General features: G+C 42.3%; 1 protein-coding gene across 10 annotated transcripts in view; it reads right to left on the bottom strand.

Moving 5' to 3' along the window:
• KIAA1210 (KIAA1210 ortholog) overlaps nt 1-16,351 on the bottom strand; it is a 90,400-nt gene that overhangs the window by 60,163 nt on the left and 13,886 nt on the right. For 3 of the 10 annotated variants that reach the window (XM_005298970.5, XM_005298966.5, XM_005298969.5), the window contains exon 1: nt 5,918-6,144. The exons of 5 other annotated variants lie outside the window; for them this stretch is intronic. In XM_005298970.5, the coding sequence (XP_005299027.2) occupies nt 5,918-5,952 (35 nt within the window). In that variant the 5' untranslated portion in view covers nt 5,953-6,144. Of the gene's footprint in view, nt 1-5,917; nt 6,189-16,351 lie in introns of those variants that run through there. 2 more of the 10 variants (XM_005298965.5, XM_065556678.1) reach the window with 2 other exon arrangements.

Here is a 16,351-nt window from a genome sequence, read left to right as displayed (position 1 = left end):
GTTCAGTCAGCTGGGCCTTTCTGAGGTTGCCACAGCTGTGCACAGCTGGGGTCTCCTCAGTGAGACACATACAACCAATTCTTAGGGCTTTTATGTTCAGTGTATGTGGAAAAGTTGATGGGGGAGCATTACCTCAGTAAGGCACCCTAGTGGGAAGGGGGTGAAGTGTGTGTGTGTGTGTGGGGAAGTGTAGTATATAGGAATTGGGTAGTATCCCTTTAAATAGTTTCTGAGCTCTCTAGTGGCTGTGTGTGTGTGTGTGTGTGTGTGTGTGTGTGTGTGTGTGTGTGTGTGTGTGTGTGTGTAAAAAACTAAGCCTTGCATGTTGCGTATAGCTAGTGAACAGTTATTTGGACCCCACTGTGTCAATGTGGTTCCTTCATATTACATTTCCTGTGTAAAGAACAGGACTTGCTCAGGCCACACCCTAGATCCTCTCTCCATAGGGAACCCCTCCTCCCTCCCTTACATCTGCACGGAGTCCAAACCCACCAGCCAGCCCAACCCACGTATCCATTTCCCATCCACATCAACACCTGCTTTTGAGGAAACACTTCCTCAAAATGTTCCTCGGGAGTGGACTGTGGCATTCTGTTACTAGGAGCTCCTTTTTGTAGTAGACGAAGACACTACATAAATAACTGCAAAAATGATTTTGAAAGTATATTTTTAAAATAATGAATAAAATTAATGAGCCAGATTCTAATGACAGCAATAAGTCACTGCACTTCTCAGCTACTGATGACAAGGCACTTCTTTGGTGCTTGAAAGCATGAGATTCTAACAGTGCTCCTCAGGCATAAACCAACAGCATAATAAAAACACACTATGGGTGAAATCCTGGCCCCACTGAAGTCAGTGGCTAAGCCACCATTGACTTCCACGGGGCAGGGATTTTATCCTTTGTTGTTGAAGTTCATGCTAATATAACGCCGACAGACCCCGGTCATCGGCAGGCGGGATTGAACCTGGGACTTCTGGAGCTTAGTGCATGAGCCTCTACTGCATGAGCTAAATATGGCTGTTAGCTAAGGGTGTGGAGAAAACTCATTAATCTTTCTCGTAGTGGTCTCGGTGCCACTCAATGGGACAGAGCACCACACCCAGCAGGTGTGTGGGTTACACTAACAAGGAACTCAGGGCCATGGAAAATGTGTCCAGGCACAAAGTTTTCATGGAGCCCGGTGAACCCAGGCATCTGGGTTTCACACAGGAATAATGGGAGCCAACTATTCAGGATTGTCTTTATTTTAAAAAAAGTTCTCTGTTCTGCGGTGTAAAAAGACCCTCACTGCTTAAAATATATTATGGTGAATATTTGCAATAAATGGCTGCTGTCTCCCCTTCCCCGATTGTCAAGAGTTTCCATCCCCTGACCTTGGGCCCCAGCCATGCTGCTTTCCAGCAAGGTGCCGGCTGTTGGGCTTAATTGCCAGCTGCAATCACACTTTTTTGAACCAGTTTCACAGTTTATTTCTGGTGGGAAGCTGCACATTTTTACCTTTTGAACTCTTCAGACTGCTGAACTCAGCAGAACGGGTGTTTTCCCTGCAAGCTCTAATTCTTGCTGGCCAGCTCTGCAGGGAGAATGAAGCTACTTGAGTTACATCAAGACTTTTAAGAGTGAGACAGGCTTTGGCAGCAAGAGTATTCTTTTACAAACTCTTTTGAGCCATAATGTATTAGCTGACCTAATACTTCATTGTTAGAACTGCTGCGAGCAATTGATTTTTACCAAGTAGGTCTCTTAGATTACTAAAATCTGCTTAGATTATGTGGCATCCGGCCAGTCACAGTATCATGTGAGTGTGTAGTAAACCATAGTGACTCTGGGAGGGGTGCACACTCTTAGCTTTCTTTGCAAACATTAGTAATTAGTAATGCTGGGCATTGTTCAGCAGTAAATCCCCATCCAGATAAAGCTAATTACCTGACATTTCCTCTGGTTGCAGTTGAAAACTGCCGTATCATATGGATATTCAGGAGGAAAACTGGGGGAAATCCTAACCCTGTTGAAGTCAAGTGTCAAAATTCCCATTGTCTAAGGGCTTCTCCGCATGGCGAGTTACGGCTCGGCAAGCCAGGGTGTGAATCTGCAGCGCACCAGCTCACGTGCAGCAACATTCTGTGTAGACACTGCTGCAGGGCTGTGGGAGTGTCAACATGGGACATTACTGCACAGCAGGTTTGCACCCTGGTTTGCTGCTCAGTAACTCAGAGTGTAGACCTGGCCTCTTGGGGATGCTCTAGGGGCTACAGTCCTGTTTTGAATATCTGCAGTGCTGTGTACTGCAGCGCCGAGTGAGTCATTCCTCTCCCCCCTGCCCCTCCACACCATGTACTCCAGCACTTGCAAGGGGATCCTCAGGAGGCAGCCTTATTGCTCTCTACCACCACACCTGCCCTAGGAGAATCCTTCCAGATCCAGATCCAAGCCTTTCAGGGCCCCTTTATGCTGCTCTGGCCCTTTTCCCCAACATGAAGGTGTCAGAACAGGAGTGAGGATTCCACGTGGAGTTTGTAAGATCAGGAGCAGGACCCCAAACAAAATTGATACTTTAGATCTATCCATGGCTTAATTCCAGTGAAGTAAATGGAGTTACGCCAGGAATGAATCTGGCCCATTGCCTTCCACAGTGCATGGCTTGATTACTGCAGCAGTATCAATGTGAAGGTTTACCTTTAGGGAAGCTGTTTGCCATGGCTCAGGAGTTACTTGCATGATAACAAATATTAAAGTTCCATACATCTTGTTCATGGGCTTGCTTTACTCAAAGCAAATTCCTCTTATCATGTACATTGACAAAACTGCAGAGCTCTATTTCACGTACATTTACAAATTTCCAGGACTGACACGTCACGTGAACTCAAATGTTGGGAAAAAAGTTCCTAAGAGTCCCGTCATACAAGCACTGTGTGTCCTTGGGTTTGGCCTCAAAAACGTAAGAGGCTTCTGACTCATTGTCACGCTCATGACTATAGTCTTTACACTGGCTTCTCATATATAGCACTCAGCAATAAAAGATTTTAACTTGCCATCATTTTCTTCCTCTCTCGCTGTGCAACCTCATTACGGTATTATATGCACTCAATAAGATGATAACAAAGCTAGTCTAACAGAATGCATTCAGGAATTGTCATGGCTCCAGGAGTCTTTATAATCAGGGCAACACATCAGCAATTCTAGTATGATTCAGTGAACAGGGCAATGCTCTGGGTCCCATGAGACCCCCAGTTCTGTTCCCAGTTCTGCTAGTGCCCTGCTCTGTGCTCTTAGACAAGACACTTACCTCTGTCTCTATTTCTGCATCCACTCTTCGTCTAGCCTATTTAGCTTGTAAACTCCTCAGGGCAGGAACTGTCTGTATCTCTCTGTGTTTGTACAGCACCTCACACTATCAGATTCCAGGGGGCTACTGTGCTGTAAAGAATGTGGAGAGGAATGGTCCGCTCCAATGGAATTAAACAAGAATCATCTCAATATATCATTCCACCGCTAATGAGACACCCTGATATCTCCCATTGTAGTTTTTTTATGAATTTGTCTCTGTCAGCATGATTCAAAAATCCTCTTATGATGATAAAGAGACCTGGAGAAGATAAGATTTTGGTTCATCTGGTTCCAACTAGGCCACACAAGCAACATAGCTTTAGAGTGGTTCCAGAAAGTTACCTTTAATTAGCACTTCTCTCAGCTGGAGGTAACAAGATAGTAGAATTCTGAATACATAATGGTCATTCTTCATCATAGATACTCTGACAGCATTTTACCAATCCCAATAGAAATACACAAACATGTACTGGTGCATTCTGTCTAACTACTGGGGAAGGAAGTGCAGTAATTGTGCCAGTCACTGCATTGGGATAGATGTAAATAAGGAGGAAGAGCAGTAAAGACTATTCCAGTCTTAATCTACACAGAGATAAACTATTCCACAATTGCTATTCCAGCATAACTCCCAGTGTAGACATTCTGTTGCAGAACAGAGTGACTTTTATTCTGGAGTAGAGTGTCTGCACGGGGGACACATGGGGAGCTATATATATTGTTCCTAACAGCAACAGCTATTCTGCTCAATTGCCCCATGTAGACAAGCCCTTAAGGTCAAATTCCTAACAAACCACATAAAAACTTAATCTTGTGCTCCAAACTGTATCACAATGGGGTTTTGTAAATACTAGTTTTAATTGGCAATAGCTAAGATCAAAGTAGAATATGAACATCAAAAGTGAAGGTTGCAAAGTGCTAATAATTGCACTAATCCACCCAGGAACTGATCACAAGACTAAGATGACAGCTTATGCAATGGAGTCGAAACATAAACTCAATGCAGCACTCAAAATAAAGGAAGTCAGGATTCTTTAAGGAAACAAATGCAAACAGTCTGTTACTCCACATTACAAAGATAGAGATTCAATGGGAAACGTACAGACATAATCAAAACCTATTTCACTGAAGCCTCATCTGGCAATTCTTTTTTTACAAATGTTCTCCCAAGCTACAGGATCCATTTTTGCCTCAGCCACACCGGATGCTGAACGATTCCTAAGAAAAATGTTTGAGCAGAAATGAAACAAAAATCACGGGCTAGACTAAGTATGGGGAGTGGTGTTTTAATAATGGAAGTAAACAATTATATTAGCCTGGAAAAATCAGATGTTCTTGGGTTCCTAATTTAAGACAACATGAGGTGGCTCTCTCACAAATGCAAGTGGAAACATCTATCTCCTCACCAAGTCTGCCTCTTAGCTTATTTTGTTAGCTATGGGCACATTCTCTCTCTTTGTGTGGGTATTACTTTCTCTTCTAAATATTTAAAACCTTTTTATAGACTGTGGCTGAGATATTCAGAGGTTCCTAAGGGAGTTCAAATCCAATGGAAACCCTAGCTGAAATACAATGGAGTTGGGTGCCCTTTGAATTTCTGAGTCTCCATCAAAGGAATAAGTGCAACAGGCTCCTGGACTGAAGTCTATAATCTGGGGGGAACAGAGGGTGAAATCCTGGCCTCATTAAGTCAATGGGAGTTTACCCATTAGCAGGATTTCACTCACATATTTAACAGTGCTGCATGACAGAAGGATCATGAGTTCATATCTTAAGCTTCAAGATGTAACTCTGTTAGCCTTTTACTGCTATTTTCCTTCCAGTATATCTTGTACTGTATTACAAGCAAAGAGCCCTCTACAGTCTGCTCACTTAAAATATCATCTCAAAACCACTGCTCAGCTTTTACAACAGAATATTTTGTTCCATTCCTTAGCAAGGAGAGTATCAATAGAAAAACCAAGGTGTCTTCATCATTATCTAAAGCACAGACATAAGCATGCAGTGTTCGGTTTTATTCTCCCTTCACAGCTGGCCCCACAAACCATGACAGTGTGGAAACCAAAATTACGTATTTTAAATAAAATCAAAGGACAATTGGACAGTGGAGAGCAAAAATGAAAAACACTTTCAGCCTTTATGTTCAAAAGCTGTGCGCATGAATTTCTTACGTAGCATCTAATGCTATGACTCTAGCTGAATTAATGCAGCTCTTTGAAACTAGTGTGCATTTTTCTGTGTTTCTTATTTTTATTCATGATTGTACAACTAATTTAGATAATCTGGAAGAAAGATTTTTTTCTTCTTTCAGTGTAATTGGACAAAAATCTTTTTTGGGATAGTACGTGTTTACAGCTACATTTAGTCCACTAAAGAAAAAATATTTCCAATTCTCATTAGTCTAATATTGCAGTCATAACAGCTATTCTGCACTTTGTTATTAAGAATGGCACTTCAGGTTGAGAGCATGGATATTTTATTCGATGCTGTAGTTCTTATGCAGTATATCAGAGACAGAATTTTAAAGTATCCACTAGAATCAACTAACTTTAGAAAAGGTAGAGGGGGAAGGGTTAGAACGTCACTTACTTTTTACTTTTCAGGCAATTGTAGAATCCAGCCATAGTCCTTCAAGTGAGATATGTTTAATTCATACTCACGTGTGGATGCCAGCACAAAGGTTCTGCAGCTTAGAATTCTGCTCCCCAAATGCCCACACACATACACAAGAAAGCCAGCATGCCGATGCAATTACTAGCCAGATAAAGTTCCTGATCTGAGGCCCACAGTCTCTGCTGAACTGGGTCCAAGGAGGGCTGTGCTTGTTCCATAAATGGTTATGAAATGTTAACTCCCCCTTTTCCTGTCTCTCTCCAACTTTTGGTAACCACAGCATCCTAAGTGAAAAATACCATATGTTGTTTGACTCTGTCTCCCTACAGGGCTAATAAGGGACTCGGTTGTAATTAGGATGTGAAGAAGCCCTGAGGAGATAACCGTGGTTTTTATCAGAGAAAGGCAGACAGAAAACAGTGTCAAGAGCTTTGAAACAGCAATAATATTTTTTTAAAAAGAAAGCCACTTTCCAGCAGTTAAGAAGCAGGGGACCCTTTCAGACACGCCATCTATACTGCAAAAACAGGCATTATACTGCCTCAGTATAAAACATCTCTATTCCAACAAGCTGCTTTGTACACTACCATGATGATGAAATCCCATGCAATACTGTAAACTCACCCCAAAAGTTTACTTTTGCATATTAACAGAATTTGCTTGGAGTTTAAAGTATCTAACCAACCCGTTAGAAAAGGATTACCTGACAATGTCCTTTTAAGAAAGTCGTATTTGTACTGGATCTCTCCACTACCATGCTACATTACGCTAAAAAGAAAGGTACCATTTATACTTATCACCACTAATATGGGGCTTTTGCGGGGTCACTAATCAACTGACACTACAAAGAGAGGTAACTAAAGTATTACTATTCTCATTTTCCCCAGTATTCAAACTGGGAAGCTGAAGTGCAGAGGTTAAGCGACTTGCCCAAACGCAGACACAGTAGGCGTGTCAGTGACACAGCTGGAATATAGAACTCCAGAGTGCACCGTTCCCAATCCTGTGCTCAGACTAAATCTCCCTGTCTCTAAAACATTCAGAAGTTTTTTGATTATGAAAGTCACTGTACAGATGCAAAATGCAGTACTAACTGTGATCCTGTGATCCAGAAAGATGTCTCGCTTTCTGTCCCATCTGCATTATATTAGAGATACCTATTTTATTGGGTTCCAAGTTTCTATCTTTCTGCAAGACTAACTGTAGAACAGTATTGCCCAAAGCAGTCTACATGGATTCTTTTAGATCTGTCAGCAGCCTTAGGTACCGCTGACCATGAGATTCAATTGCAGACACTAGCAGGGTGAATTAAGCTGCTCTTGAGTGGCTCTATTCCGGTCTTTCTGAGAGAACCCAAAGGGTAGCTGTGGACAATTGCTCCTCTGGTCTGGGGCCCGCAGGGACCCATACTGCCAGCTCTTTTGTTCCACATGGTTGCTAGGGTGGTTACATAGGCTGCAGCATGCGGACAACATTCAGTTCGATGTCTCCATCATACCTGACCCAGCCAGAGCAATTAATATAACTATCCAGTGCTTGGATTAATTTGGGATTTGGATGAGAGCTGGCTGGCGGTGATTCAGTCCTGGCAAGACTCAGATGTTGTTGGGCAATGAGAAGCAAGTGGAAGAGTGGGCAGAAGTTATATCCCCACCCCTCATTAAAGGAGTGTGTCCATCATTAGTAAGACAGGGGCACAGCTGGAGCGTGCCGATGGGTCTTGGGCTTGTCATGGAGTCCAGGTGGTGGTTGTGGCAACCAGCACTTTCTCCCCAGCTGTGCATGGCAAAACAAGTGCGACCATCTCTTCTAATGTGGGCCTTTCCTTGATTACCCATACCTTTGTCGCCTCCCATATAGACTGGTGTACCGTGATCTGTACAGAAGTATACCTTGGGACCACTCAGAAGCTGCAGTCGGTGCAGAATGCAGCAGCCTGCTTAACAAGTGGAGTTGTGTATTGGAAACACATTAGGCCAGTGCTACATGATCTGCACTGGCTCCCAATAAGCTTCCAGTTGGAATTCAGATAGTTGTTTTTTAGCTATAAAGCTCTCAACTGTCTGAGACCTGGATGCTTGAGAGACACTTCTCCCCCAGCTTCCATACTGATGCAGTGGAGATCAGCAGGACTGTTCAAGCTGGAGCTCGATGCGTTTAAATGACGGCCTTCTCTCTGATTGGTCCTCAGTTTTGGAACATGTTCCCTCCATCACTTCCCCACATTTGTTAACTTTTTAGGCACAATTCAAAGCCTGTCTTTTTTTCCCTCTCTTCTCCAGTGCTTCTGAGGTGGAGCGGGCTGAGGTAGATATATTTATGAGCAGTCCTTTATTTATGTTATGATTTTAATTTCTGGGATAGATACCCTGACCAAAGGAAAGGTCCCAGAGTGTCCATGTTAGAAATCTGAAGACATAAATAAACAAATTGCAACTTACCAAGTCCTAAAACATAGCCAAGGGTCATCCTCCCCCGTCACTGTAGGAGGAGGACAAAGTTTTGTAATGACTGCCTTTTATTGCCAGAGAACTCAAACAACAAGCAGTTTCATCCATCAGGGATGATACAGGTTCAAGCAGATAAATGCATACAGCTACCCTATTTCCAACATTAAATACTATTTAGATTTATTTGCAAATTAGGCAGGTCTCTCAGAGTCTTGAAGAGTTGCTAATATTCCCTCCATTTCATAGACTCATTGAATGTCAGGGTTGGAAGGGACCTCAGGAGGTCATCTAGTCCAACCCCCTGCTCAAAGCAGGACCAATCCCCAGACCGATTTTTGCCCCAGATCCCTAAATGGCCCCCTCAAGGATTGAACTCAGAACCCTGGGTTTAGCAGGCCAATGCTCAAACCACTGAGCTATCCCTCCTTCTAAGAACTCTTACCAGTCCCCTGCTTCAGGACCCGTCGAGAGTACTTTGGCAACTATTTCACACTTTCGCAGGTTTTCTTTCCTGAAATCTCCCTAACCACTTTGTTCCATTTTCTTCAATGTCACTTGTGTCTGCCTCTCTCATTTCACCAGCTTTCCATTCCTCTCTCCTCTTCTCCGTTCTTGACTTAATGCAATCGCAAACGGAGAAGCATCAGATGCTGTCTTTTTGTCTGAATTTCGGCTGCCCAGGCTGCCAGACATATAGGATATCTTCTTCTCACACGTTACATCTTATGTTCTTGTCAGTCACTGGTAACAATTCAATGCCCTTTTCACAGAGTTCATTTACAATCTCAAACAATTCCCAGCCCTTTGTCCCTTTCATTTTTGATGCATACTGTTCCCAGAACTCTTCTGGTCTTGCCTTCATGTCTCAACTCACCTATAGCATCTTTGTCTTCTCTTCTTTTAAGCCATTGGTTAGGTGCACCCAGATGTTGATGAAAGAGCAGGTGAAGAGAGATCAAAGGGCAAGTATTGCCTAAGCATATCACCTCCTAACATTCCCATGCTTGGGGAATCTCAGCAGCCAGCCACAGAACAAAGGAGAAACCCTGGATCGGTTAAAGTCAATGGGAGTTTTGCCATTGATTTCAGCAGAGCTAGGACTTCAATCTCAAAAGAATGGACATAAAGGGTGATGTTATTGTGGTGACTTGTCACAAACAACCATGTGTGGGCTAAATTCCACCCTCAGTTATACTTGCCCAATGCCACTGAAGTTAACAGGAGTGTTTCTGAGGGCAGAACTGGGTAACATATACGACAACCTTCGCATGGTGCATATTTTTATCAGAAGAGCAATGTTGCTGACTCTTGCAATTTTATCACAAATTTCATGATAGTTGATGTTTTTCTTAAAGACCCAGGTCCTGGAGTCATAGGATTAGGAGATAATCTTTGTTTTGTATTTTTAATTTATTACAATAAATTAGTAGCCCTCATGGTTGCACAGAAAAAATTTAAAATACGACTAAAGGGTCAAAAGCCAGAAAGCAAATAAAGAACGGCACATTTATTTTTTTCCTCACTTGTGACTTTTAGAGAACTGATTTGTGGTATTTGCTTGGGAGTAGCAGTGCTGTAAGACAGGATTCCCATAGGCATTTCCCTTGAGAATACTGCCAGGCAAGAATAGATCTATGGTGGACCAGTCTCTTTGGAAAGGGTAAACACTGAAGTGGAGAGAAGCAAAATTTATTTTGACACTTGGGGGGGAGGGGAGGGGAGGGGAAACACACCCTCAAATTTAAGAGAGCTGACAAATATACCCAGGTTGGAAGTCCATTGGGATAGGGACCATGAGCCCAATATCCCACTCTGTTACACCAGTTTAATGATGATGCAACTCCATTGAATGGATTTAGGAATCAAACCCCATATCTTCATTCTCTGTAAAGCAGCATGCACCAAGTAAAGGGTATATATGCATGTATCCCATGACCAACTCGATCACAGGGGCCTAGTTTCCTGGCAGTGCCCATCTCTTCTCCGGGACAAAGGCACTGTATACAGATGTTAAATAATAATAATAATAAATGAACAAACATTACTATAGGAACCGAATCATAAAATCACACACATAAAATCCATTTACGAGAACAGGGAAAGATGCTACCTACAGCAGAATTCAGTATTATTCATAACAGAATTGAAAATCAAACCCAAGCTCAGCAAGTGGAAGCTTCCAGTCGTTGGGAGGATGCTAAGAAGCAGAATGTACACACACACACACACACACACACAATACCACTTACATTTGTAACCTAATGAGTTCCATTGTTGTACTGAATTAGAATTTGTCAAGATGACTCCATGTTGAACTCCTAGTTCAAACAAACAAGAGTTGGCTAGAGACAGAGAGTCTCCACCCAGCATAGAAAGTCAACTGAAAGAATGCTGAAATCAAAACTCTGGCTATGGAGTAGCAACCACCCAAAAAGGAACTCCCAGAGATTACTATGAAACTTTATGACTCGTTTACCCTATGAAACCTTGGAAGTAGGATCTGGTCCGAAATCTGTCTGGCATTCAATTCTGGAGAGGCTGCCAACTGCAATATTTATAAGAAGAAAAGAAGGAAACCCCATCAGAAATTTGAATTGCAGCTCAAAAAAAGGGACAAAATCCAGCGGCAGGGCCCAACTCTGCTCGCAGTGATCTCAACAGCAAAAGCCCATTCATTTAGTAGGTACTGAATTGGGCCGATAATCCTCAGTGGATCAGACTCTTTGTTAATATGAAGTAGATTCCCTCTCATCTTTCCTCCCAAGATGTGAGCTTTTCCCCCAGGAAAATATGTGTTTCTTTACTTTTGTTGTTGCCTTGAAGTTACTTATTTTAATACAGAAATCTGCATTTGCTGTTTTTTATTTAGGCAAAATATAGTCCAGTTTCCAAAAGGTGACATTTTATGCACATATATGGATTAATGTCTGTAAAACCCTTTTCTTTTTAAACAGTACTCACTACTTACTGCTATTATTCTTTATCATTTGTACTGAGTAGCACCTAGAGACCCCCATATTAACTTTTTCAGCTGTAGATATGAAAGCACTTTACAAATGCTGGTAAACATCATCATTCCTATTCTAAAATGGGGAAACTGAGGCACAGAGCGGTTAAGTTACTTGCCGAAGGCCACATGGCAAGGCAGTGGCAGACCTGATGTTAAACCACTTGACTTATTGTCGGGTACCCTACCAGTGGATCACTCACCCTCCAATAATTAAACAAGTCTTAATACACATCTGGGGGACACACAAAATCTCAGCACTTGGCCACATGGGAGCACTGTACTAGCCAAACGACAGCAGCGTGCAGATCTCTGCAGTGCTGACAGGGTCTATGAAAGCTGACGGGGGTGCGGGGTGCTCAGTTTTAGGGTTAAGACTCAAATCTGCATTTCCCCAAGGTTTGTGGCTTGGGTTTAGCTGCAGTGTTCCAGCCCAGGTTCATTTTTAACTCCACTCGACTCTGAACTACCTTGGCTTTGCTGACTCAAGTATAACCCTTCCCCTCCCATCATCTCAAGGTAGTTTGCATGCACTGTGTTTAATTAAAGTAACAACTGACATGGCTCACATTCGCTGCTGCTGCTCCTCCTCCTCTCTGGCTTGACACCCAAGCATCACTTTGAGCCAGTGCTGAGCTGAGACAGTCACTGGGCACCCAAATCGTTCAGCGCATTGTTTCCCTGCATGTGAAAGCAGAGCAAGGATTCCAAGTGGCAAGTTGCTGAGTCATAGCTCATTTAAAGAAAGGTGTTGCCTCAGCATGGAGGAGCATCATTGGGGAATCAAAGGTAAAGTTTACTCAGGAATTTCTTAACTTCTGCACAAACCCACAGGGAATGAGGCAGGCACGTCCAGGCAGAGCCCAGTTACTCACCAGCCCATCTTTCTCATCTGGGATTATAGAGAAATGTTTTGTATTAAAAAGTAACATCTGAAATCGGAGATTTTTTCCAGACATCTGTACACATCAGTGTACACACAGCAGAAGCCTCTTCAAAGTCAGAGATCATACAGCAATAGGAAATGCAATAGGGGAACCCAAAAAGAGCTAGACACACTGGCATAGTTCCACAGTCACCTCCCACCCAGAGCATCCGCCTTAAGCTCTACAGCAGAGGTGTCAGAAGCTGCAAATACAGCCAAGAATCAGAAATATGTTTCATATCCAACTTAAGTACTGCAGTTTTAGCAGCCCCTGGCAACCAAGTCTCTATTGAACCAGGATTTTAAAAAAAAATAAAAAAAAATCCTTCACATAGTTAGAACTTTAAAAAAAAAAAATCCACAAGAAGATACCATATTCCACACACAGCTGGGCCACAACCATGTTTCACAACCATTTTAAACATTGGGTTTTTGGGGAGAGGGAGGGAGGGAGCGGGCTTCCTGGTACAGAGGACCAAAATGTCACGTGAATTTTACATTGAGCAATTCTGGGGGAGGAATAGAAATCTTATAACAAACCGGCATTCATCCTTGGGGCTTAACGTTTCTGCTTTTAAGTATATTTTAGGATCTCTGGAATGGCTTCTCATTAAAAGGGCAGACTTTTGGTCTCTCTCATTTTTAGCCTTAACCTCTCTTCTGCAAAGATCTGTGCAGGGTTTACCCATGTGATTGCCATAGGGACCTATACAGTCCTTGGGGTGAACATTCTTTACTACCTAGTTCTCTCTCCTCCCTTGCATTCCGCCTCCCCCCCCCCCCGTCAAGAAAAATAAATCATATCGTGACTTTTTTGCTTTGTTAAGTTTTGCTGTTGTGAGAATACAGCAGCAAAAATATTAGCAGCAATATATATGAAAACTATATGCATTTCTAATGTCTGCATCACCATAATATCTGAGCACCAAATAACATTTCACACTTCTATAGCACCTTCCAGCTAAGATCTCAAAGTGCTTTATAAACTTCAGATAATTTAGCTCTACACCATCACTTTTTAGAGAGCTGCAAAATGAGGCACAAAAAAGTTTATGGCTTGGTTTTCAAAGGTGTTGAACATCTGCTGTTTCCATCAACTTCAACATCTCTGAAAAATCACAAGTGACTTGCCACTGCGGCATTTATGGAAGAACAAGGTCTTTCTTGAAACCAAGTCTCCTAACTTCTCATCCTCTACCTTAACCGCAAGGCAATCCAGCCTCCATTAATTGAGCATTATCATATCTTCTACTCGCAGAAGGGAGATCCTCCTTACACTCAGGCAGGATTTCACCATGATCTTGGTCTTACCAAAATATTTATTAAAATGTGACTTTCCAGTTGAGTTGCATATGGAATATCCTTTCCGATATAATGTAATAAAACTTGTGCAGAAACCTAAATCTAACCTTGGAAATCGCTTTCTCCATAAATCATGCCACTATACTCGTTGCATTTGCAGCCCGGATTGTTTAGCTGTATGCTCACATAAACAGGACTCAGGAAACATCTTCTTGAAGTAGGAACAGATCCAACAATGAGATTCCCTTGCTGCCAAATGAGCTTAGCTTAGGAATTTTCAGTGAAAGCCCTTCATTGCTACAGAGATGGCTGAGTAGCATCACTTTTACCGGCTGCAGCCTCAGAGCTTTAAAGAAACAGGGTTGGAATAAGGTACAATGTTCTGGGGAAAATAAACAAGAACAAACAAGTGGAGATAAGAGGATTTCTGCCTTTCATAGTTTACACACTAAGACATCCATCTGTGCTTAATTTTAGAAAAAAACCAGGATCAAATCCTGTCCCTGAAAATACAGAACTGAGTCTCTTAGACTGTGTATCTGTATCAGCTCTTGATTCATGTATATGAGCCTGGGGGATTTTTTAGGCTACTTACTTTGGAGTCTGTTGATCTAATTGCATTCCTTTTTACTCTCTGTGCAAGATGTCTTTTCAGTGACTCCCCTATTGCAGGAGTCTGTGTAAGACAAGCTCCTTCAATACCAAGGATATTTAAAAAAAAAGAAAAGAAAAAGGGAAAATATTATTTGATGCCAGGAGTTGATATTTCCAAGCATGAGTCATGTCCTATGGCTAGCTACAGAACATATCATAGAACACACTACTTCCACCAAGGAATTTGAGATAAAGTTCAGTATGTCCTATCCAGGTTATCATGGGTTGTTAAAATATATTAGAGAACATACTGAATCTATCCTGTGTATTCTGGGTCTCCTCAATGCATGAGCAGTCAGACATGAACTCTTCCTGGAGCATTCGGAGTTAAAGGTCATGCCACGTGTCATTCAACAGGTAATTTCCCTTAGATTTGCAACCAGATCAGGTTTCAGAGTAGCAGCCGTGTTAGTCTGTATCCGCAAAAAGAACAGGAGTACTTGTGGCACCTTAGAGACTAACAAATTTATTAGAGCATAAGCTTTCGTGGACTACAGCCCACTTCTTCAGATGCCGAAGAAGTGGGCAGTAGCCCACGAAAGCTTATGCTCTAATAAATTTGTTAGTCTCTAAGGTGCCACAAGTACTCCTGTTCTTTTAACCAGATCAGAGACATAGCTTTGGACCTCGGTGTCACACTGCATTAATCTCCATACAATATATGCGTGTGTGTGAGTGTGTGTGTGTGTGTGTGTGCGCGCACTATATATAGTAGATTCATTAGGATTTTATTAATTTACAAGGATAAAGTATGTAATATTCATTCATATATAAAAATGTTGTTTATTTCTGGGGAAAATACCAAGGTCCTTGTATGAGGAAATGCTACATTTCTGAAATGTGTTTTTTCACACAAGATTGTAAATCCAAAAACGCAAGATTTTAATGGGTCTTGATGAAAAGTGGATTACTTTTTGAGACAGTACAAGAGACTGGTATTTCCTGTAAAAATACTAGCACAGTCACTATTTTATACATTAGGAAACTATGGTTCTTTTGTTTAAAGATACATAAGGCAGAATCTGAACAAAGCAGCTTTATTTCTATACCTATAACACTCACTTAAGAAAATATGTTAAAAAAACCACTAAGCCCTGGTCTACACTGGAGGGGATGGGGGGGAATCGATCCAAGTTACGCAACTTCAGCTACGTGAATAACGTAGCTGAAGTCGACGTACCTAGATCGACTTATGGTGATGTCTTCACCATGGTGAGTCGACTGCTGCCGCTCCCCCATCAACTCTGCCTGCGCTTCTCGCGGCATTGGAGTACAGGAGTCGATGGGAGAGCACTCGGGGATCGATCGCTGCCCGCCGACCCGGCAGGTAGTGTAGACATACCCTTAGTTGTAACAACATGACTCACTCTCCTTGGTGTTCAGTCAAACACAATTTAAGCCCATCTGCAAGAAAATGTGAGAACGCAATAGGTCGGTGGCATGGTCCAAATGCCTCTACTGGAGTGCTTTAGTGTAGATGTTTACTACAGCAATGGGAAGGGTTCTCCTGTCATCATAGTAATTCACCTCTCTGAGAGGTGGTAGCTACATCGATGGAAGAATTCTTCCGTTGACCTACCGCTGTCTACACTGAGGGTTAACCTGGCTCTACTCTGTTGGTAAGGGTGTGAATAAGGTAAGTTTTCTATGTACCCCTTTCTTCTCCATTCCACTTCTAGGGGCAGATCCAATGCCCACTGGGAGTTGGATGAGGCCCCTAATGCTGCTAATGCTTGTGCAAGTTTTAGGAATATTATAAAAGGCCATCTGAAGTTTAATGGGCATGCTTCTCCTCTCACAATAGTTTCTGACCAATATAGCCCCTTTGACTTCAATGGAATTACTCTTGATTTGCACCAGTCTGAGTAAGAGGAGAATCCCCCTCACCGCTCATGTGTCTGGAATTTCCTTATAACCATCAACATCCTGGATATTAACTGGACTGAAGAAAAAACAAATTCAAAGGTGAAGGTCATGTCTCAAGTAACGCCTCGCTGGCCATTGATTTAAGCCATAATACAGGAAGGCAGGGACGTGCAGTTCTGGGGAAAGGCTGTCTAACTCTAGTGCCC

This window comes from Chrysemys picta, chromosome 9, assembly GCF_011386835.1.
Source record: "Chrysemys picta bellii isolate R12L10 chromosome 9, ASM1138683v2, whole genome shotgun sequence".
In the NCBI taxonomy this organism is placed as follows: Eukaryota; Metazoa; Chordata; order Testudines; family Emydidae; genus Chrysemys; species Chrysemys picta.
This window is presented reverse-complemented; position numbering and strand designations above follow the sequence as displayed.